This window comes from Kryptolebias marmoratus, linkage group LG4 (assembly GCF_001649575.2).
Source record: "Kryptolebias marmoratus isolate JLee-2015 linkage group LG4, ASM164957v2, whole genome shotgun sequence".
NCBI lineage: Eukaryota > Metazoa > Chordata > Actinopteri > Cyprinodontiformes > Rivulidae > Kryptolebias > Kryptolebias marmoratus.
Genome location: NC_051433.1, coordinates 10,147,708 through 10,170,164, shown reverse-complemented (window position 1 = coordinate 10,170,164; position 22,457 = coordinate 10,147,708). Strand labels below are relative to the sequence as shown.

General features: G+C 38.4%; 2 protein-coding genes across 2 annotated transcripts in view; both read right to left on the bottom strand.

The window, feature by feature from the left end:
• Positions 1-2,324: 2,324 nt before the first annotated feature.
• LOC108231500 (telomeric repeat binding factor 2, interacting protein) lies at positions 2,325-8,036 on the bottom strand. Its single transcript, XM_017408581.3, has 9 exons — positions 7,794-8,036; positions 7,377-7,637; positions 7,014-7,159; positions 6,144-6,367; positions 4,820-4,903; positions 4,090-4,702; positions 3,893-3,993; positions 3,139-3,564; positions 2,325-2,946 (listed from the first exon to the last, which is right to left on the bottom strand). Exons 2-9 carry the CDS (start codon positions 7,607-7,609, stop codon positions 2,725-2,727), a joined length of 2,049 nt encoding a protein of 682 aa, XP_017264070.1. The 5' UTR covers positions 7,610-7,637; positions 7,794-8,036; the 3' UTR covers positions 2,325-2,724.
• Positions 8,037-18,331: 10,295 nt separating this feature from the next.
• The window catches only part of pparg (peroxisome proliferator-activated receptor gamma), a 31,549-nt gene continuing 27,423 nt past the window's right edge, over positions 18,332-22,457 (bottom strand). The window contains exons 6-9 of the mRNA XM_017408856.3: positions 21,369-21,486; positions 20,403-20,596; positions 19,939-20,182; positions 18,332-18,650 (exon numbers count right to left, since the gene is read on the bottom strand). Coding sequence (XP_017264345.1) covers positions 18,403-18,650; positions 19,939-20,182; positions 20,403-20,596; positions 21,369-21,486 — 804 coding nt within the window. The 3' untranslated portion in view covers positions 18,332-18,402. The remainder of the gene's footprint in view (positions 18,651-19,938; positions 20,183-20,402; positions 20,597-21,368; positions 21,487-22,457) is intronic.

The window sequence follows — 22,457 nt, the reverse complement described above, 5'->3', positions numbered from 1 at the left end:
CATCATTTGTAGCTTCTCTTACAACCATCAGCCTTTAGAGGTTTTTGTTTCGTATGTTTTATTCTCTTACAATTGGGGACGTTAACTGGATCAGTGCTCCTAATATATTCATTTATGGCAATATTTCTGAGTGTTTCCCAGGTGTTATTTGCAGCTGGAGGAGGCAGTGCAAACCTCACTCATGTCTTGTGCTGATCTGTTGTACAAATCAGCTCACGTGATTTGAAAATGGATAAATAACCGGAATTACACTATAAGAACATCAAAGCTCATCTCCCTTAAAACATTCATGCAAAAACCAAAGGTCATATTTTAAAATGCTTCGTTTTGTTTTAGTTTAAAATGACTTTAATCCATTTTCATCTAAGCAATGACTATCTTAGAAGTGCGGTTTTAGTACGGATTCCTGAAATTCTGATTCTACATCATGTCTGACTGTCCTGAAGGGGACTTTGTCCCAGACAGCTCTCACTCCCGGCTTTGTTTGATTCTGAAAGGAGCTAGAAATGTCAGAATGTACATAGATGATTGAAGGCATGTGATTGTATTTACCCCAGAGGCCTTTTCCGTTTGTTTTTATATCTGTCTACAGATTAAGAGAATTTTTCTGTTCAACTCAGAAAACGATGAACGCATGGAGACAGAAGTGATCCCTTTTTAAACCACCCCTTTTCCTCCCGTTTTTTTTTTTGTTTTTTTTTTTAATGAAATGTATGTGCGGTTTGTAAATCAAAGACTAAGTGCTTCTTCTATCTTGAGGTTTTTTCCAGAGGCAGAATGTTGAGATTTTGGCCTTTAGCTTATTTACGCATGCTGTTGGAGGAAATAACAGAGCTATGGGTCTTTTTTTTAATATAACATATTATTTTGAACTCAGAGCTGCGACACAGACTCCGTCGTGTCTGTTTCAATCATTGCATAACTGTGGCAGAAAGATTTCACCCGGACTGTGTTAACCATTAAACTGTGTTGCCATATTTAGCTTCTTTTTTTAAAAAAATTCAACAGATAATTACATTTGCTCCAGATCTTCAGTCTTCTCTTGACTTTACCAGTCACGCAATTGTTAATATCAGACAAGCGTGAAGAACAGCCTCATTTGTGGAGAAAATGTCAAACTTCTTCATTAAGTTGATGTAAAACCAGCCTTATAAGTAACAAAGAGCCATTCTTTTCTTGGTACTGTACTTTGCAGCGGCTGTGTCACACATGATTTAATGACTGTAACATTCAGGAACAGCAGGTCCTGTGACTACCACACGAACCAGCCAAAAACGCAAACATGTACGGAAATGTGACAAAGATCATGAATCCTACCAACTCTGGAGAGCCGCGAAGTCTGTCTCAGCCTCAGCCTACCACACAGGGTTTAACATCAGTAATTCTTGCAAACTACTGAATTATCTCCACTTTCCCCTCACTTGAAGCAGGTTCCAGGTTTTCTCAGTTTGTTGGCTGTAGCTTGATTTGAGAACTCCTCTAAAGACCCGATGTTTATAACTGTGCAAGACGACATGTAGCTGTTAAAAATGCAGGGATACGTGGTGCGTGGTTACCTTTTGTTGCTTTACTAAACAAGTTTTTTCAACCTGACCAACTTACGGTGTGTGATGGACATGTATGTAAACTAGATCCTTGTGGATGTGAATGTTTCCTAGTAAAAATGGGGGTTTTATACGGGCAGGTTTTTGTAAATCTGTGACACACGGGGGATTATAGGTTTGCGTCGGTTTTGTCGACATTCAGTTTTAACACAATCACCTGCGTACATATCTGCTTTTAACGTCATCGCATCTTTGATTTTACGATTGGAAGATGTCACAGCAGTCGTTTGGTTAAAAAAAAAAGAGCTGCCCAAACTCAATGAGAAAAGTGGCCATTTTATCTATTTTTATTATTTAAGATTGTTTTTTTTTCCTCTTTCTCTCTCTTAGTTTTTGTATTTTATTATCATTATTTGTGTTAACTATTTATACAATGTATTCATGTGGGTGTTGGGAAGTTTTAGTTTTAAACTTGTGAATGTACTCAACTGATTTGGGGGTAAAACGAAATAAAATGGTGGACTGGTTAAAAACAAAATGTCATCTGTTTTTATTAAAAATACCTTTTTTCCCCACTTATACTTTCTCCTCTGGCATGAAAGGTGGTGGGCGACATGCATTTCTTTAAGGAATGGTTGTCCTTCCATTTTGTCCTTTCCATTTTCTAAAATGCAGTTATTTCTAGAAAGTAACTTCAGGAAAAAAATATTACTAATTTGCCACGAGGCTATTCTTTTTATTCTTAACTAAAATATTTGTCAAAAAAAATACATCTTAATAAATGGTACTGAGGCATTTATTATGACATTTAATAAAATTACATAATTTCATAAACATGCAGTGAAGCATTTTTATGCTAAATAAGAAGTAGAAACCATATCTACTATATAATTTGTAAAGATTTTAAAAGTTTATCTTGCTCTAAACTTGAAGTTTACAGTTCCTTTTAGTTCATATCTTCCATTTTAGTCAGCAGGAGCATCAATGAGGTTTAAACTACAAAGTATAACAGAGAGTTGTTTTAGTTTTATGCCCAAGCTGTCGGCACGTCCAAAAAAATGAGTAGATTTGGAAAAAATTAAAAGCTACTAAACAAACTGCAGATACTTCAGCAGGAAGTCGATAGCAGGGATAAAAAAAAGGTTTGTCTAAATTTTCAACCTTTCCATCTGGACTACTTTCACCCTTGCACTTCGAGAAACACCATCCTCTTGGCCACGTTCTCCTCGCCGTATTTCTCCTGCAGCTTCTGGCGAACAGCTGGATCAGATGAGAGCAAAAGACTGTCGTCATGGCGATTCCAAATCGGTGCTGAAACAGAGGAGGGATTCAAAAGCAGGTCCAGTGCAGCAGAGAAGTATCCGCTGGTCTTTAACAAGGCTTTGGTCACACTAACAAAGTCCTAGGGGGGTAAAAAGAAACACACACTGTGTAAATAGTTGTAACACAGGCAGGTAGAAAGGCAAACCAATACTTTGTCAGTGTTTATATCATTTCATTTAGTTTATTGACAGAAACTAAATGAAACAAATGAAACAAAAGAAACAAATGAGAACATTAAATGAAACTCCTGCTCCAGACGTGCAGCACTCACCAGGTTTGTCTGGTTCATCAGATCTCTGATTCGCTGCTTGTCCTCCTCCAACTGCGCCTGAGTCAGAGAAAACGCAGCACCTTTGCCCGCCGTGGGCTGTGGGTTGGATGGAGCGGCTGGACCAACAGCAAGAACAGACTGAGACTCTTCTTCCTGAGATTCACTGTCAAATATAAACAGGTGGGCTTTGGAGGCCGCGCCGCCCGGCTCAGAACCAGCCGGCGCTGCAGCTGCAGCATCGGGGGAGTCCCTGTCGCTCGAGGCCTGAGGCTCTGGCAGGTTCTCCCGCGGGCCGGGTTCAGTTTCAGGTTTGGATTGTTCAGAAGTGGGTTCTGCACTTGTGTCTGATGGTTTGGGTTGAGATTCTGTCAGCGCGGCTGCTGTTTCAGAACGGTTTCGAAGATCTGAAGCTTCATCTTCATCAGACTGACATAAAAATATCACATATGGTTCTTTAGCACCGTTGTACAACATATATATATATATACACATGGAAAAGATACATAACGGTGAAAATGTCAACTTTTTCTTTTATGTAAATATGTTTAAAGTAAACCAATGAATGATGAGATTTAAATCCTTCTTTAATAATTTTTTTTTTTAAGTAAATAGATAAGTAAAATCAAACCATTCTACAAGAACATATAGAGACTGCACTGACGATAAAAATTAATTTATTATTAGTTTAATATGGTACAAGTCCTCTAAATGTCATTAAAAGGTACAGATTGGATACAAGTATCAAGAATCCTACCTCAGACTCATTTTCAAACTCCTTCGATGCCACTTCAAGAATTCCCAGCTGCCGTTTCCCTTTTTTCTTCTCTGCTTTCTGTGGCACTGGATTAGATTCATCTTGAAAAAAAGGAGAATAGAAGATATATTCTCCAGCTTGACGGAACATTTATTGAAGCCACTGTAGTGGAAAATATTTCCCACACTGTGACAAACCTGCTTGTGATGTTTTAGAGTCGGTGTCGTGTCCACTCTGCTCCAGCTGACTCTCCGCTTCTGCTGCCACTCTCTTTCCTCTGGCTCTTTTTGGAGGTGGTTGATCTGCATTGCTGTCTTGATGAGCAGACTTCACTGCTGGTTTAGTTTTCTTTGAGACCTGTGGAGAGGATATGGGCTGCTCAGTGCCGCTTGATGATCTGAGTTTTTTTCCGTAAGGCTCGGGGGATGACGATGACATCTCAAGCTCGAGCTGCCTGCGAGTTACTCGACGCTTGGGTTGCTCCAGTTTGGGGGACTTGGATGTTTTTTTGGAGGAGGACTTAGGTCGAACTGGAGGGGAGTCTTCAGGCAAACTTTGTTTATGTGGAGAGACGGATGTTTCAGGTGCATCTCTTCCTGGTTCTGTGGTCCCAGCTGCTCTGAGTTGGGCACTTGTCTGTGGGTTTGCACCCTCGGTTTGAGAGGACTGAGATGTTTTAACTTCTGCAGGTTCTGAATGGGAGTTCTCATCTGACTCTTGATTCTGTTCCTCTTCCACTCCGATAAGGTCGGCTGTCTGAACGTTTTTATTTTCAGGTGTGCATCCTACAGGAACGGGCTGAAGATCAATCTGTAGAGACACTGAACTAGTTTTACTGAACTGAATTTATAATCAAATCACATACAAATACCACGTCTTCAAAACATCTCCTGTAATATTTGTCCACAGAAGAGAAGCTTTGAGTACCTGAGTTAAGCTGGACTCTGCTGAACGAGCATCATCTGCTTCACAGGAAGATTTCTCAACATCACACTCTTGATTTTCTGCCTCCTAAAAGCAGAAATATGACAGGCTGTTTACAATGTGGGGATATTTCAGAGCTGAATTTTTACATCCACACCAAGCACGAAGAAAGTTGTGAAAAATAGAAACGTTTTGTGACATTATTGTTGTCAGTTTTATTCTTTGAAAGTGGCGCCACCCAGTGGTAGCAGTTCCCTTCCGCAATAGCTTTAAGAGCCCCTTTTATTTCTATTTTTTCAAACAGCTAATAAATGCCACATATTTTACTTTATACAATACCATTTCTTCAAACAGGAGGACATGATTGAGTTTATAGTTATGAGCTAAAGTAGGGAATAAAAAACATTTCTTTACTCACTGCTGCGTTTGGTTTGTAATTTTTGTAGTATTTTAGGAAGATTTTGAGGAAATGTTGGGTTTGTCATAAAAAACAAGTGATTAAACTTTGGTGGTGATCTGGATCCCATAATTTTGTAATGAAGCCTAGCCTTGGTGGAGGTTTGCACTCTCAGAGTGCTTTTAGTATTTTTTTGTTATTTTAGTTACATTTGAAAACTGTATTATACTCTTGAAGTTCTCTACATGCATCATTTACCTAATTACACAATATTCAAGCTTGTTATTGCTTATAATCCTTCTTGCAGTGAGATGTATGTAAGTCTATTAAAAAAAAAGAGTCTCTTTTTAACATCAGAAACCCTAAAAACTGGTGCTGTGGTAAGTTCTGTCATCTAACAGCTCTGAGTTTGTTGATTGTTGTTCGTTTGGTGCCTTTCTGAGTGTAGATAAATGATCTTGTGTCTTTGTAGACAAAAATAGCAGCACCTATATCATGTATTTTGAACTGTATGTACAGTATGCATATAAAGCGCATTTTACTGTCACTTAAACACCAACAGGGATGGGAAAAAGGAGAGCACAGTCCTGCCCAGGAGCACCTGAACATGCTCACAAGGCCACAGCTGCATTTAGCTGCTTCAATTTCCTCCCACAAAGCAAATAAATGAATGTTAAGAGATTAGTCTGCTTTGAGATGGTCTTCAGAGTTTACATGTACACTGTTGTGTCTTCAGATGTATATTGGACTGATGATCTGTCCAAAATGTCCCCCACTTCTCTGTCAATGTCAGCTGGCACCACCAGCTAAAGACAATCAATATGAAATTTGTAAATAAGCTTTCTAATCAGAAAAATTATGTAAAAGGTTTTTTGAAAGAAGAGCATGCAGAACACACAACCTCATCTGATTTCCCAGATGGTTCCTGACCTTTGCTGCTTCATCAGCATCTTCGCTCATTTCCACCTCCACGCTCCCTGATTGTTTTTTTTCCAGATGGCTTCTATATCTGGACTTCATCGACTGCCAGCTGTGACTGGTCACACGCCGCTTCTCCATCTCTTGCCAAAGGCGGTTCCCCCCAGTCTTTTTCTTCTGCTTGTTGACAAAATCCAAAATGGCAGCATCATCTTCAGGGGTGTAGACAAGCCTGCCTAATTATGATCGAAGACAGAGTAAATGTGAATGCACGGATGGAAAAGCTTAGATATTCTCCTAATAGCAGAGCAGACTTGAAGATAAAAATGCAGTCGGCATAATCTGATTTAAAGACTTTTTAAAAGCCTTAAAGTCAATTTTGAATGATTTATATTATTGATTTATATTAACACATTTATATTATTTTTAGTTGTGTTTTTAGTTGCCACGAAGCTCGGGTTGTAGTAAAAGTTTTTTGTATAATGTGACTGAATACCTTCAAAAAATATTCATTTAAGACAAGTATAATAGAACAGAATAAAACAGATTAGAATAATTCATCACTTGTTATTCAGTGAGAGATTTCCAGTGTACTGTGTATGTGTAAATAAAAGAACAGACTCATTTTTTTATTGCATATAAGTCGGTTACCCCCAACCGAGTGACTTATTGCATGTGGTAAATGGTAAATGTCTTATTGCATAATAATGATTCATTTGTTCATGTAGGTTGCAGCCCAGAGGTTGTTTTTGTCGCAAAAGAGACGTTAAAAAAGGCGAGAAGCAAAAACACGAATAAAAAAACAGCGCGAAATGAGCAGCTAGTCTGGCAATTCAAGACTGTGATTATCACAAAGTGCAAATTTAGTTGTCTACGTCGTACCTCCTGAGAGTCCATCAGCAACCTGTTTGCTGCTGTTGAGTCTAGGAGAGTGTCTCAGGACCACTTCAGGATTGAATCTGTAATCTTCTAAATTCAGCTGCTCCTCCTTCTCAACGCAGTCATAAATATACTGGGTGGACACATACCTAGGAAAACACAACAAATAGGCAACGTTTTTTTTTTTTAATGAGCATGCACAACATAGCAAATGCCCTGTAAACTTCTGTTCCTTCTTCTTTCAACTGTACATTAGTGAGCATCATCTCTGACACGTCACGCTGAATTAAATATGCCGTTGCTTTTTTTTGTGACTGAACAGATTGTACTATATTCATGCAAATGTTAACAGCATCCATCACCTACCAGTGAGCAGCAGATTGGGGAACAGAGCTCTTTTCCTCCGGATCAATCAGCAGGATGGCTCCTGACTTCTGGACGCTGCACATCACCCCTCCTCCGGCTGTGATGAGAGGCTGGAGCTTTCGTTTGACGGGACCCGGACGCAGAAAGAAATTCATGGGCCCAGCGTCCACGGTCATGAAGAGGACTGGGGACAAAGACGGGGCCGGATCTGCCGTTTGCCGTTTAGGTGGCATAGTCAAGAAACCTGGTGGAAGAAAACACCTGAAAAACATTCAGAATATATATTTATTTCAGCACAAACACCTTTACTACTACATTGCCATAATAAAAAACTGCCCATGTACAAAACAAGCTCATGCCGTATCACAACAAAAAGTCCTATTGGGATTTAAAATCACAGATATCAAAATTGTTTACCAACGTCTGAAGAGCTCAGCTCAGAGAGGGTCCTTATTTGGGGTTTCCGCTGGTTAAAGTTAAGTCATATAAAACCGGATACCAACTTTGTGTTCAGTGTCACCAAATAACTATAAAATGATTACTAAAGGTAATAATTGTAACAAATGTTTTAAAAGCTGGTTATCTTGCATTAACAACACATAAAACACTGCTTTCCCGCCCGACATTGCCTAAACAAAACTCACTTCCGGGTAATTTTCTTCTTCGCTGAATCTTTTCCAGGTAAGTGTCCCAACACCGCCCCCTCTGGTTGTATTCATATTACACTGAATTGTGAATACAACAAAAATTATTATTATTATTATTATTATTATTATTATTATTATTATTATTATTATTATTATTATTATTATTATTATTATTATTACCACTGACACTACTAGAATTTATAAGGTTTTATCAGGAAAATCAGTAACAAAATTGCTTTTGCAGAAGTTACTTAGTCAAAAGAATAAGTTTAAAAGAACAGTCTAATACACAAAAAGACAGATGATGCTTGAGTCATTACCTGATGGGTTCATGTTAAACCTTCAGTAAAGGAGCAGCCTGATCAAGAAGACACTGTATTCTTTCATATTTCAGAAAGGTTTGTGGGTTTTTGACACATATTGAAACAGTTCAACTCCCATATTTTATTTAAAAAAAAAGCAAAAATTTTAAACAGTACTACCGAGGTTATTTTAATTTGCTCTTCTTTTAAACTGCTTTCTCGTCTAGACTGTAGAACTTGTATTATAAAACTAAATATTTCACATTAGGAACTCTAACAAAAGTAAACAAGCATGTGATAAAAGATGAACATTTTGTGTCTGATTAATTATTGCCTGTGGACTGAAAGTGATTCAAAAACATAGTATGACTTGCAACAACAGCTAAATGATTGATTTCTCCCAAGCAGTGTAAGAGAGAAGGGAATAAACAGGTTTAAAACCACACAGCCAGAGTGCTGGTGAATTATTGTTCCTGAAAAAGGAGACAAATAACCCCAACGAGTTGTGAGCTTTCTTTTTCTCTGGAATGAAACACAGAAAATCTATCAGATATCTCATCTGATCGGTCTATTGTCCCCCAGAGGCTTGAGGTGAAAAATGAGACAGATCACTGCTGCTCTGATTTCAGCACCTCCTTATAAAAACATGTCAGCTGCTTAAAACTGAATCTGGTGGCCAAAACACTAACAAAAGCTCTTTTTATAGAATCATGTGATGAAGCTCAGTCATTGTTAGTGCAACATGAGTAATGACTGATTTCTGAGCAGGCTAAAATTGTAACAAGTCTGATGACATGCATGCACTTTTTTTTTTTTGCAGCGTAGTGGAAACATGATCACAGCTTTGACCACAAAGTCTGCATTTCCTCATTTCTTCCAGTTTCAACAAGCCATTTAACTTATTAAAACTTTCCCCTTTTGTGTCTCAGTGCTGAATGGACAAACATTTCTTAGCATACTTTATATCCTAATTTTTTTTGTTAAAAAAATTGTATATGTTCTCAGTTCTTAATATTTAAATCTGCAAACAAAGATGACTTTGTCCTGAACATTTCAAACTCTTTCATCCTATATAAAATACAACAACTAAATAGTTTTAACACAACTATTACATAAGATCCCAAAGCAGAAACAAGCTGTAGGAACTAGCAAAAGGTAAAGATAGTTTATGCGACAAAATGAAGTGTACTAGAGGCTGAAGAGGGCAGGAAGTTTAGTCATGGCAGGCAATGGAAAGCATCGTGAGCCTAGAGACAGGGCTGGTTTAAAAAGTGCTGCTGGGGTTTAGGTTCAAGAACAGGAGCGGAGAACAGATGCTCTGAAGAAAGATTTACCACAGGCTGATACAGGAAAACCACAAGCAAAAGGGTTTAAATGTGCAAAAGAGCAAATAAAACACTCGATAAGCAAGTTGACCCGAACCGTCCAACTTCAGATTAGTCATTTTAACACGTCTAAGTTGAACGAACAAAAAACATCAAATTTAGGAATCAGTTCTGCAACAAAATTAAATTATTAAGTTAAGAAAACTTTAAATGATGATTGTGAATCCAGGGAGACTATATTGGGAGTTTCTTTCTATAAATGTTGAATGAAAGAAGTTGAAAGAGAGATTTCTTTTTCTGAATGCAACTGACTATAAACTTATTTTTAGGTAATCTCAGGAAAAACCTTAACATACTTTAGAAATGTGAAAATGGAATTTTAAGTTCTTCATTTGCAGTTCATGTCTACTCATTTTAGTTATTTCAGCTTCTTCAGAGCAGTTTTCAGTTTAAAAAAAATAGTTGTTTGGTCCTAAAATGCATCAGTAGACCTGAAAGGTATTAATTTCCAAGCAGAAATCAAACATTGAAAAGATTATCCTGAACTGAATCAAACAGTGCAGTCTGAAAGAGTTTACTCCAATAGTTTTCTGAAAATATTGATATGCAATTCTGAAATACAGGTACGTACTTCATGTAAACAAGGCACTTTTATCTGCATGTTTTACTTAACAGATCTGAGCCTAAATTCGTATAAAAGATCAAAATTGTTCCCTTTCTCTGAGTGACCTTTTCTGAGTAGATTAACACAACACAGAAAACTGTTATCTGAACTGACAAAAGCTTTGCAGCTGGTTACTTTACTTTTTTTTTCTTCTTCTTTTGTTTTCAGGGTGAAGAAACTCTGAATGGAAGCAGATAACTAATGATCCAATCTGTCACAAAACTCAAAACCTAATCAATATTCTCCAGTGTTGGCTCAAACTCATAATAATCTTTCATGAAATGCAGTTTCTCTTCATTAGGTGTAACACTGAGGTTATGGAAATGATTTATGTTTTTCACTGCATCACCTTCCTGCCCCTGCCTCCCTCACAGTCCTGACAGCTACATTATTGTTACTGGCCTCTGTTGTTCCTCTCCCTCCTCAGTTCAACCAGCTGAAACAATAAAACAGCCACCGAGGAGCTGCAACTCCTTCACTTCAAAACATGTTTCCTTACGATCTGTCATAATTAGATATATGAGCAGATATTTGCTTCTTCAATCCTTCACCAGAGGTGCCGCCCTGAAAAAGCTGGCCAATTCCCAAGTTTTTGCTCACAGCAACGTGCTGAAAACCAGTGGATGTTTGTGTCTGGCGGAATCAGCAGCTGTGGGGATGATGTGAGGTCACGTCGTCTGACAGTTCAGTTTGGTTTAACTCAGGAAACCCCCGCCGCCCAAGTTGTGAGGCCTGCAGGATCAGTCAGCAGAGGGAGATGTTGCATCATTTTACTGAGCAACAAGACACCAGGTCAACAACATTTCTCCTCCTTTAGTCTACTGTAAAATGCACTCATCTGTAAAGTCATCATTTTTGTGGATTTAACATTTCACTGGGTCAGTAGGCTCTTTTTAGCCATTCATTCAGTCATACATTTATTCATGCAATAAAAGCTCTCTTATTTAAAGGCCTGGCATTCCTTAAAGGGGTATAAATTGTGAATGACTCTCAGCTACTGCCACATCAAACTTTGACTGGGTTCTGTGGACGCTAAGGTTATTTAGCTGTGGCGGCCATCTCGAATTTGGCTAACTTATGAGAGCTGCATTAAAATCCATCCGGTGGTTGAAGAGATATTTTACTAACAGGGTCAACTCCAACAGCTAATGCCAAAATTTGGAACAAAGATCTTAAATGATCTGTTAGCGTTTGAAGTATGTGCTGATGGTGATTCTACTACCACGCCTAATTTTGGCTCAGTATGTATAAAATTATCAGCGTTACAGTCATTGCTGTGGCAGCCATCTTGAATGGGGTTCAATTGAGGCTGTACATCCAATGATTCATTTCAGAAAGTTTCTGTTCAGTGATTCAAGAGAGATCTTGGTAACAGCCAGACACGCACAGATTCAGACATGAGCAAAAACATTACTGCCCACCTTCTGTCTTTCGGCGGCTGGCGATATTGAATCTTTTGTAACAAAATAATATGGAAACCGTAATCATTTGCTGAAACTAAGGCAGCAGAGCTTCTCTTTAGGACATTTGGATAGTGATTTCAGTGGCAGAGCTGTTGGTGATGTTGGTGAGTAAAAACACACAAGGGACACAACAAGAACGTTTTTCCTTCTCTGCGTCATTGTGATGCAACTTATATCATATTTTTCCTGCTGTCATGTGACAAACTAACTTGTTTTCATCTTGGTCAACATACCATCATGTCTAACTTCACTAATTAACATGCCTTATCTCAATGGTAAATACCAGACAAAATGAATTTAATTTTAGTCAGCTGTTTGCTCTCTTTCCTGCCCTTGAGCTAAGCCAACACCTTAACAGTGTTGCTGCTGATGTGTCTCAACAAATTTTAAATATTTTAAAAGATTAACTCCAGTAATTTTACTTGATTGAAGAATGATTCACTACTTTGTTTTTATTAAATGATGTGGAAAAATACAGGAATGAGGGGAAAAAAGTTACCTGAAAACTGGTACTGGTGAGTAAAAGCACATAGCGTGCACAACTGAGGAATTTTTTGTCATTTCTTTGTCGCTGTGGTTCATCAAACGTCATTTTTGTGCCTGCTGTTATTCAAGAGATTACTCATCGATGAGGTTTGGGCAAAAGGGTTGTGACAAAAGGGTGGCAGCAAAAGTCAAAAGAAAGGTTTACGAGACAGTGGTGAGGCCAGGTAAGTTGCATGGTTTGGAGACAGAACAGGAAGACAATGAGGTTCTCCTTGGGAGGGACGAGGATGTACAGGATCAAGAATGAGGTCATCAGAGGTACAGCACAGGTTGAATGACTGGGAGATAAAATTAGAGAGGACAGACTGAGACGGTTTGGACATGTGCAGAGGAGGGACAGTGGGTATATTAGAGATGCAGCTGCCAGGAAAAACACAAAGAGGAGATATATGGATGCAGTTAGAGAGGACATGGAGGTAGTTGGAGTGAGGACAGAGGACACAGAAGACAGAGTTAGATGGAGGGGGACGACTTGCTGTGGTGACCCCTGAAAAGGGAACATCATAAAGAAAAAGAAGAAGAAGAAGAACGCTCATTGACGAGGTTTGACGGGATGCAAATTAAAGCAATGAGGACGATACACAAGACAGAATTTTGGCAAAGCACAGAGACAAAAGCATTTCTGCACCTTTTACTGGCTAAGAGCACAAAAGCCTTCATCATGCTCAAACTGTACAAGTTTGGAACAACTAATACTTGGCTGTCTGCTCTGAGTTTGAAGATCCTGGGTCAGACGTGTAACCCACAGCCAAGTGGTGAGGAACAATGATAAAAAGTTTATTTGGAAGGAGGACGATCATCAGCAGCACAGCTCTGAGCTGGGAGGCTTGGAGTGGCATGAGATGTTATCTTTTCCCCATTAAAATGGTACCTTGTTTAAATTGACCAAAAAGCACATGTGAAGCAACATAATCTGATCTGAGAAAGCTCAAATTGAACTATTTGACCAGTAGTTAAACATTTAAGTGGTGAGGGCTGGGAGTTAGGAGAGAGAAAAACCTGAATGCAGATAAATAAAGATGAATCCTGAGTAAATACCCTTTTTTCAAAGTACTCAGCAACAACGTGCCATTAAATCTAGCCTGTATAACATATAGAAAATTAAAAAAGAATAAAAAAAAAAAAAATATTTACTTTGTTGTCTCTGAGGGCTTATCTCAATAGTCATTATAATTAAACCAATCTACTGAAAAAGCTTTAGACTGCATAAAGAAAAAATAAAAGCTGAACTACACAAATTATTTATAATACTATTAACTTTTGTATATAAAATATAAACATAGTAAATCAGTAATGTACAACTTCAGTTCACAAAGAAAAACGGTTTAAAATCTGTCTGAAATTGATCGAGTTAGAGTTTGTATTTAAATCTAATTATGTTTCTCAAAAAACATCTGAAAGTAATCTTTTTTATAAGAAAGTAATTTAAATATTTGCATGTTCTGTTTCACATGAGATCTGACAAAAACGATTGTAATAAATACTAAAGGAAAACTTAAAGAAATTTACTGCCCTAATACATTCTTAAAATGTTTTCTATTCAAACACTAGAATAATAGAACAATGCGTTAAAAAGCTATATATTATCCCATGAACAGGTGTAGTACTTCAGAACTGAAGCTTGAATAAAAACACACATATCAGCTATCACACAGTGGTAGGAGTAAAAATTCCTTTCTGATACAAAACAAAAGAAAAAAAAAATCCCAACGAAGCTGGCATTTCTTAAGGAGCTCAAACAAAAACAAAACTTCCTTGCATAAATCACCGAAGCTATGTTTGGACTTGGCTCTGTGTGGAGAGACAACAGAAGAAGTACACTTTCTGAATATTATTTGGCAGATCAGCTCAGGAATCTTGGCAGCGTTCAGTCAGAGCAGTCTGGCTCCAACAAAGTGAGGATGTGCTGATTCAACATTAAATAACATGTTTAATTACAGTCACCGTCGACCATCCAAAGCGACCGCACAGCTCGAGGCCAGAAACCCCCCACAGTCCTCTGCCAATTCAAAGACTTTATTTTTAGGGCCAAACTTCTACTTCCTCTGGCCTCTTTCTCATGTCCTGCAGGAGCTTCTCTCCGCACCCTCCAGCAGCTCACTCATCCTGAACGGACCTACTGGTTCTCATCATTTACAACACAGGAACACAATGTAGGAACGCTATTATCTGTCAAAATACGGAAACACTGCTTCACTCGTTGATACCAGTACTTTTACTTGGTTACTGAGGGAAGAAACCAGTGAAATGTAAAGTAGAAAACCATCCTGGTTAGTTCAAGTGACTTGGTAAACTATTTCGGCACGCTGCTTTAGTAAAGTACAGCAGGACCAGAATCACAGAGGATGTCGGCCATTAGGTTACTAAAAGCTGGCCTGTTCAGATAACCATGTGAAAAATTACACTATATATAAAAGTATTTGGCTATTTGGCTACACCAACAGAGACTGAGCTGGTTCGCCTTTTGCAGCTAAAATCCAGAATTCCAGAACATTTTGGAGCGTTTTTCTGGGAATCTGTGCCCATGCATTCTGTAGAGCATTTATGAGGTCAGGAACAAAAACTGAACGAGAAGCTTTTTGTTTCCCAGTTCAACCCAAAGGGGTCGAGGTCATGTGTGCGCCAGTCAAGTTTTTCCACATCAAACTCATCATGTTGTGGCTAAATACTTACAGTGTGTGTCAAATAGTTCATATTTGTGTGTTGTTGAAAATGCTACCAGAGCTGCAGCAGATTGATGCCGGTGTGGTCAGTAACATGCGACCCTCTCCCATCGAGATCAACAAACTCTTCAAAAAGAAATTTACCCAGTTGTCATTACTTCTATGTCTGACTGTTCCATCTTTTTTTCAGAGACAAAGAGTCCTTTAAACACTTATGTATAAGCACAAATAAAATCTGTGCTTCAATTAAGTACATTTATCTAGACAATTATTCTTTCTGTTGTGTTTATAATATAAATGAACCTTTTTTTATAGATGCTTAGAAATCTTGAACAAATCAAGAACACTCTGCCCCACGCTGTGTGTGAGTATTGCACAAACTCAACTTTAGTTATAAGTAAAAGTACTTTGTTTCATTCCTGCGCTGCCCACAGCCATCAGGCCACATTGTGGTTCAGCTTTGTGTCAACATGATCTAACTATTAACCCTCTACTTGTTAAAAAAGGGTTACTATTATCAGTATTTCTCATGTTCTCCAACAACTATGATGTAGATTCTTTTTTTAAATCACGAGATGACAAATTGATGGCATATAATAGTCTGAAGGCAGCAAACGTGACCCCCAAAGTTTCACCTGTGTTTATGGTTCATGTTTAAGTGTTTTCAGAGGAAAAAACAACTTTAAACCATCTGAACAGTAACAGAATTGGTTAAGTTGCCCAAATCTGATCAAATTAGGTTAGTTTTATATTATAGTCCATAATACCCAGTGGCAATAATAGTTTATTTTTTATAAATTTATTTTTAACAAGAAATTCTTTTTATGACTTGAGTGAATGAATCTTAAATGAGGATCTTTTCCTCCTGATGATGAGGAGGATGAGCTGGAACATTGTGATCAAGAGGAAGAGTAAGTGGTGCAGCCAACCAGGTTTAACTAGTTTCTCATCAAACATGACTAAAACGTGAATATTATAGTGAAAACATTTCTTCAGTTTATGTGATGTAAAAGGCAAGAGATCGAAGTTCAAATCACAAGCAGCTACAGTTGCATAGAAAATATAGAAATACTAGAGTGTGTTTATGTTTTGTTAGGTTTTTTGTTTTTATTTAGTTTGGTATATATTTTTTTGTTCTTGGATTTTATTTTAGACCAGTATTGCCACTAGATGCCCTCTGTGGCCCTTGTTTACAGCTCCTCACACCCACTTGTTTTCCATTAGTAATCAGCACACAATATCTCCTCCTAGTATGTACTGTCTACTCCCTGAATGGTTGTCTGCTTACATTCAGGTACTTTATACTGTCGTTATGCCAGTTTTCTTGTTTGCCTTTTTTTTGTAATTAAAGGGTCTTGCTGTGATCCTAAAACGACCTCCTTTGTGCCTGAACTTGGGTCCTCACATCTCACAAAACAAAACAAATACGCAGACATTTCAAGAACGTGATTTCTGCAAAGCACATTTCTTGTTTTCATTTCTAATTGTTTAACAAACGTCGGAATTTGATTGATCAGCGAATCAAAAGAAGGCAAATATTTATTGTGCACAAACTAAATGAATTTGAGGTAAAATATACATCATAATGGGGTCTCACTTTCTTAAATTACTGCCTAATACGTAGGGCACATTGTAAAGTTGTAGATTTTGATCTCATTGGAAGACTTCCCTGACATTAAGCACCTGGTGCAAGTTAGAATAACAACATGAGCAGTGAGAAAGCTCTGTGGAACTGAACCTGTGCCATCTGTGGAGCTGACCTGATGTTTCAGTGGGTTAAAGTGTAACGTCCCGAGTTTAAATGTGACTCTGACCTTGTCTTCGCACGCAATCTCATCTGTAACCTGTCCTAATACCTAAGCTGTCCATAAATGTCAAAACTTGTGTCTGGAAAGGAAAAAAAAAAAAAAAAGTTGGTGCTTTCTCCGAACAGAAACAAAAAGCAACATGTCCAACAAAACCTACAAAGCTCTGAAAAGTAAACCCACTTCCCTTCCTGCTGATCAAATTTATATCCACAGACTCTGGTCTTCCGGCGGGTTCAGCGGAGTTCAGATGTTGCAATCGCACCAGCAGGGTGTGTGTGTATGTGAGTATTTGCTAACAGACGCAGAGAGCAGCTGATGTCATGACTGTAAAACTAGATTTCCAAAAGTCTTGGCTTGCCTGAAGTGGAGACTGTATTTGGGATCAGTTTTGTTCTTTTAAATCACTAAATGTGCGAGGACACCTGAATGCCTTGAAGCAAAAAGCAAAAAAAAAAAAAAAACAGACTTCGAGTAAAAAAGTTACAAAAAATTTTTTATTTACAGCGAATTTTTTCTTCTTTATCTCTCATTGGTATCGATCCAGTCTGTCTGTCTGCACGGCCCTCCACAGATACAAAATAATTTCACAGTAAAAATTAGAACTCAACCAATTTGCTGAATCTGAAATAAAACTAAGGCTCAAAAGGCAAGTTCAGTTTAACAATTTCATACAGAAACAAAAGAGCTGATTACATATTTTACATTTTAGATGTATAATATACATAAAAAAGGCACTCATTAAAAAAACAAAACAAAACTAAACATCTGATCATACAGGGAAAGTTTGCCAAATGCAGCTTTGATTGTCAACAAAGAGCTAACGTCATCATAGTTACGTGCCTTTTGTCGGCTCGTCACTTTCTCACAGTTTCTCACGTGTGTGTGGGACTAGAATAAGTTACAGGTACTAATCTGGTTTCTGATTTTGGGAAGTTGCTGATTTGAATGAGATAGCACCTTCTCACTGATCTTAAAACAGAAAAAAAAAACAACCGACCGTGCATAGTTTTGCGTCCGTGTGAGCATTCATGCATTTGTGCGTGTTCGCGGAGGTACTGATGCACGTGCACACTGCTGCTGCCTACAATGGCTGCAATGAAATGTGCTGATAAGCCGCAAAAGAAAAAGACGTTACTGCATAGGACGTGGTGTGAAATATATTTCTCTGTTAAGGCACGTGAAGCTGCCTGCAATTCAAGCATTTGTGATTTTACACCGAGTTTGACAACTAACAGTCCCCTCTCTTTCAGTTAGTCATCGACAGTCTTCCTTATAGATAGATGGTGGTAGTTTCATATTTAAGTTGGCAGACAACTCATAACATCTAGTCCAGGCTCAGCAGTGGCTAAATGACTGTGCATCACAAGTTATACACATGCAAACTGTCTAGAAAAGCTCTACAACTCTGATTCTGTGTCTCTTCTTGCATTTGTTTGTTTGGTTCCTCCTCATCTTCTTCTCAGTTTCATTCATTCAGACTTTTTGGCTAAATTACTTTCTTACACACACAAGCGCTCGTGTAATTGATTCCTCTCAATTCACAACTGAAGAGTCTTTGAACTTTCTTTTTTTTTCTTCACGTTTTCTGCCCTTGTCATCCTTTCAATTCTAATACAAGTCCTTCATGATCTCCTGCAGCAGGGGGTGCAGGAACATGTCCACCTCGGTCTTCTTCAGCAGCTCGATGAGGTGGACGTGATCGGTAACTATCTGGCGCAGGTCCGTCATCTTCTGGAGCAGCTTGGCGAACAGCTGCAGGGAGTCTGGGTGGTTGAGCTTCAGCTGCAGCTCCAGCGAGTGAAGCACGGTCTCCTGGAGCTGCTCGATGGGCTTCACGTTCAGCAGGCCGGGTCGGTCTGAGCAGGATCCAGAGACAGAATCACAAACATTCATAACTGGGGTCCATCAAGTGGTATAATAAAAGCACAAAGTGATATCCATGAAAAGAACACAGTTAGGGAATATTAGTGATAAAGGACAGAATACAGAAATTCCTTTAATCTACTTTTTTCTTTGTACCTGAGCTGAATTATTGCCAATCCCCAGAGCTTATCTTCATTTCAAGCTATATCCACAGTAATATTAGTTAATATTTGACCCCAATGTTCAATTTTAATCTTCATCATGTTCAAAGTCAGGTTTTTATCACGTAGGTTCATGCTAATGACCAATACTGGACATACTTAGTTCAGATATCAGAGATTATGTCATTACAGACACGAAACGTTTAGATTTCATCACATTTGCTTCTAAGAAACTCAGAGTGAGGAAAAAGGAAAAAAAAAAAAAGTTACGCCCCCTCCCACCTGTGCTTTTTCTTTACTATAAATCATTACAAATAGTGTAGAAATGTGCAGAAATGAGAGCTGAGTGATTCCGATTCGACATGTGGTTGTCTGTGAAACCTCACCTTGCTTGTCTTTTTTTTCTCTCTCTGTCACAAGAAAAAAAAGACATGTCGCTAAACTGTCACTGATTCTCACCTCATGCGACGCGGCGGCTATTTATTGTTCTCATATGAAGCTGTTTGTTTCAGTTTTAGCTTTGGCATCCCAAACCCCTGTGTATAAATTAATAAATAGGTCAAGGCTGTCTGTAGGTAGCACCAACAACACAGAGCTGATGACAGCAGACACTTCATGTTTCTGTAGATTCACACCAATCTACACTCATACGATGCTCATTTATTCTAAAAAATATATTTAAAAGTGTAATTAACTATAATCTATACAATTTTGAGCATACATTTTATTTAAGAAAAGTAAACAAGTCTGTCACGTAGCAGACTGAGCGGAATGGTATCAGTCTTGTGTTTGTTTTTCTTAATATAAAGAAGTAAGAGGACAGGAAGCGGTTAGCTTAGCTTTGTACAGAAACTTAAGTGTAAAAACGACATGGTGTTAGTGGTTTTACTGGGGTTGGTTTGATTATGCCTTTGTTGTTTTTAAGCACACAGCAAAGTGAAACATTTGCACTTTTTTCCTGTTTTGAGTCCAGCCTCAGCTAACCAGGTCAGAACTAAACCTTTAATGGAATGAATTCTCAAATTTAGCCTAAATAAATAATACAAATAATCACACAATCGCACAACATTGAGGTTAACAAGACCTCTTTACCGACGCTACCATGAAAGCAAACACTCACCCCCACTGAGAATAATAACAGCCAGAAAGAGCGCCATGTCGCTGTCATCCAGCTCCAGCGTGTTAAACTTGACAGAGAACTCAAACTTTGGTTCCATCATTTGACAAAAAGGTTTTCTGAGACTTTTGAGGAACTCCCGCGTCATAAAAATCTGTCCGTAAGAGATCAGGGTGCCATCTTTGTTCATCAGAGGCGACATCATGATGATTAAGACTTCGATCACGCCGTACTTCAGCAATGTTACCTGGAAAAACAAAAACAGGAAACAGCTGAAGAGGTATTCAGTTTAGGTTGTCAGAAATAAGGAAGATGGATTTGTAAAATATAGAACCTGTGAATTGTTTATATTTTTACTACCAAACTTTATCCAATCTTTGGTCTTGTGTCTCTTAACGTTTTAGCTGTAGTCTTTTATGTATAAATGTAAAACAGTGACGGATGGATGAACTGCTGGTGATTCTCACTTGGTCGTTGAGATCCAGATCGATGAAACCTGGGATGCTCTTTGCAAACTCTGTCACTTCCCTCACTGCTTCTGCCGAGCGTGACTGACAGCTGTGAAAGAAACGCAGCTCAACCATGTCTGGTGTTTGTCCAATGAGGTTTGTTCCCAAAGCTCCGCAATCTGACCCCAAGTAAGCTCCTGGAAATCCTGAAACTGTGGGAAAGAGGTATTAAAGATTTATTAAAGAGGGGAATTAAAAAAACAAAACAAAACCCTTACATCTCCGTTGGAGAAGCTTAAACTACCAGATTCTGTGTGCAGTTTCATCACTAAAAGGCAGAAAAACCATCAGATTTTGTAGATCTCTTTCTAAATCCTGATCATTTGAATTTCTCTGTATGATTTCCATTCCTTTCTTTGCTATGTTTATGCACCTAGCCCCATGTTTACCTAGCCCTGATATTTATAATCTATAAACTGTGAGATATAGTGATGTGTAAAATGTTTGAGCCATGCCCTCATTTTTTAAGCTTTGTTTCAAGTGAGCCAGACTGTCTTGTAATCTCTTAAAGCCCTCCTGGTCACCAGTTCTCCAGGCTGTCTGTAAGGCTTTTCTTTGGACTTTTAGCTGCATTTTTTTTGTCTGATTTCAGTTTAGTACCTGGCCATGACAGCAGATTGTGCTTAAAAATGAGTAAAGTGAAGTAAAGTGGAGGACAAAAGAAGTGTGTTGAAAAAAATTACAATTGAGGATATCTGGCTTCTTGGAAGCTACGTAAAGCAAAACTAAGGGAAGCTTTTTTGCAAAGTACAGATTTGTAAATAAACAAGCATGAGGTCAGTTGTGAAGGTCAACAAAATGTGTATGTCTTGGTTAATATTTGAGATTCACATTATTTGATGCTGTTTGTTTTACAGAAATCTTTATTTATTTAGCTCCTTCCAATAAAAAGATGAATTCCTGCTGTAATTTGGGACGACCTACCTCCGTGCCCGGCTGTAACTGTGGAGACCTGCTGCTGGTGATCCAGGGAGGGTATCTGCCTACAGTTAATAAACTGTTCTCCTTCCATTAAAGACTTCATGTCATGAATGACAAAAGGCTGCAGGAAGAGAAGAGTTTTAGAATTACACAAGAGTGGGCAGGAAAAAAAAAACAAACAAACCCAACACCCCCCCCCAAGAAAATAAAATGACATTTTACAGATCTTCTGAGGGCTGAGCCACAGATAAAACCAACACATCCTGTCTGTGCACTTTGGTCATGGCTCATTCATCAGGCCTGCAGGAGCAGACGTTGCACATCTCATAAAGGCTGAGGCAAACTAAAACACAACATTTCAGTAAATGGAGCTGAACTAAGCTCGTTTCAGTAAAACACAGAGAGAGACACGTACCAGTCTGAAAAACGTTTGCTACAGTTTATAAATTAAAGTCATCCTCCTTCAAAAGAGGAGAAAAAAGGGAAGTCCAACTAAGAATTACAGCAATAAAACGGTGTGGACTTTGTGCGTGTGCTGCATGTGTTTTGGTCTTCATTTAGCGCTTGTAGCCAGTTCTGAGTTCCTAGATCCTGTTTACATTTAAGAAAATCCGGGATATTTAGATGCAGACAGTTTGGTTCATGCATTTTTACTGTTGCTGTTTATGCATGCATTTAGCAGCTGGAGAATTTCTGCAGAAGATGGGCTCTCACATCTGGAAAACCGAGGGAGGGAGCACGATGAAGCATGGCAGGACCTAATGTAAAAAGTATGCTGCTGGAACTGCTGTTTCTTTTGTTGCAGGTCAGTAAGAGTGGACGAGGCTCCTTGATGAGTGCGTTCGTGGTAACAGCTATTATCGGGATGCACACTCAATCAAAAGCTCACTCACACTGAATGTCTCAGAAGATATGCTGCTATTTTCAGACGTAGATTCACCGGGTGATCTTCCAGGGATTTTACTTGCCGGTTTGGTAGCAAATTGCTGCAAGATGTTCAAACCAAATGCTGCGAATAATTGCATTTTCATATTTTTTAACATTTAAAGTAAAAGCAGCTCATGTGCTTAAAAAACCCAGTTTCTTCCCTAT

Excerpts from the sequence above, each read along its gene's own strand:
- LOC108231500 (XM_017408581.3), bottom strand. The coding sequence starts at position 7,609 with ATGCCACCTAAACGGCAAACGGCAGATCCGGCCCCGTCTTTGTCCCCA. Across the intron at positions 7,160-7,376 it reads CCCCAATCTGCTGCTCACTG|GTATGTGTCCACCCAGTATA; the intron begins GTAGGTGATGGA and ends GTGTTTTCCTAG. Across the intron at positions 3,994-4,089 it reads CTCTAAAACATCACAAGCAG|ATGAATCTAATCCAGTGCCA; the intron begins GTTTGTCACAGT and ends CTTTTTTTCAAG.